Source organism: Nannospalax galili, unplaced genomic scaffold (genome assembly GCF_000622305.1).
Source record: "Nannospalax galili isolate Female #2095 unplaced genomic scaffold, S.galili_v1.0 scaffold781, whole genome shotgun sequence".
Classification (NCBI taxonomy): Eukaryota; Metazoa; Chordata; class Mammalia; order Rodentia; family Spalacidae; genus Nannospalax; species Nannospalax galili.
The window spans coordinates 64,309-65,372 of record NW_008346898.1 but is presented as its reverse complement, the minus strand read 5'-3'; the positions used below and the strand labels follow the sequence as shown (position 1 = coordinate 65,372).

Here is a 1,064-nt window from a genome sequence, read left to right as displayed (position 1 = left end):
ATAATAATAATAATAATAATAATAATAAAAGCCTAGTGTGGTGAAATCCCAGCACTTGGGAGGCAGAGGCAGGTAGATCTCCATGAGTTTCAGGCAAGCAAGGAGTGAGACTCTGTCTCAAAAAATATAAAAATAAATTTAAAAATTTTTTTAAAAGATTGGCAGATTTTATTCAAATTGTTCTTTGTCAGAATACAAATATCTTCTGATGTTTGCTAATACCCTCTCAACATGCACAGAGGCCTACTCCATCCACACTGAAAGAACTCAAGAAGTTATTCTCTAGAATAAAATCTGTTCTAAGTCTTTTCAACCTCAAGAATATCCTGGGGACTGGAGAGATGGCTCAGCAGCTAAGAGCACTGGCTACTCTTACAGAGGACCTGGGTTCGGTTCCTAGCAAGTACATGGTGGCTAACAACTATACGTAACTCTAGTTCCAGGGGATCCAGCAATCTCTTCTGACCTCTACTGGGGGGATCTAACAACCTCTTCTGACCATGGGCACTGCCCGACATGAGTCCACATATATACATTCAGGCAGTACACTCATAAGAATAAATTCTTTAAAAAAAAACATCCTGCCGGATATGGTGACACACGCCTTTAATCCCAGCACTGGGGAGGCAGAGGCAGGCAGATCTCTGTGAGTTCAAGGATAGCTGGGGCTGCAGGGAGATCCTGTCTCAAGTTACTTAAACCTGAAACCTGTTTTTTTTTTTTAAAGGTTCTCTTCAAACAAAAAACAGAACAAACATTATGCCTTCAGTGAAATACTTAAGCATATCAATGAATTGTCCATGAAAATTGATGTGGAAGATGTACTACGCGAAGCAGAAGCAATTTCCCTAAAGATGGTAAAATGGAAGGAATTACCAGAAGCAGTTTGTGAGATCCTGAGGCTCCAAGAGAGTGAAGTTACAACACCAGATTCAGACAGTGGTGAAGATGAAAATGTCCTATGTCTGCACTTCAGAGCAATACGTTGCCCATCCTTGCTACCAGTGAAGCCAAAGAGGACAGCCGGACACAGACGTTAGTGTCCCCGAGTGCCAGCAGATGAA

General features: G+C 41.4%; 1 protein-coding gene across 1 annotated transcript in view; it reads left to right on the top strand.

Annotated features, from left to right (window-relative positions):
• LOC108491321 (nucleosome-remodeling factor subunit BPTF-like) overlaps positions 1-1,052 on the top strand; it is a 40,424-nt gene extending 39,372 nt beyond the window's left edge. The window contains exon 4 of the mRNA XM_029568411.1: positions 728-1,052. Within this exon, the coding sequence (XP_029424271.1) occupies positions 728-804 (77 nt within the window). The 3' untranslated portion in view covers positions 805-1,052. The remainder of the gene's footprint in view (positions 1-727) is intronic.
• Positions 1,053-1,064: the final 12 nt, after the last annotated feature.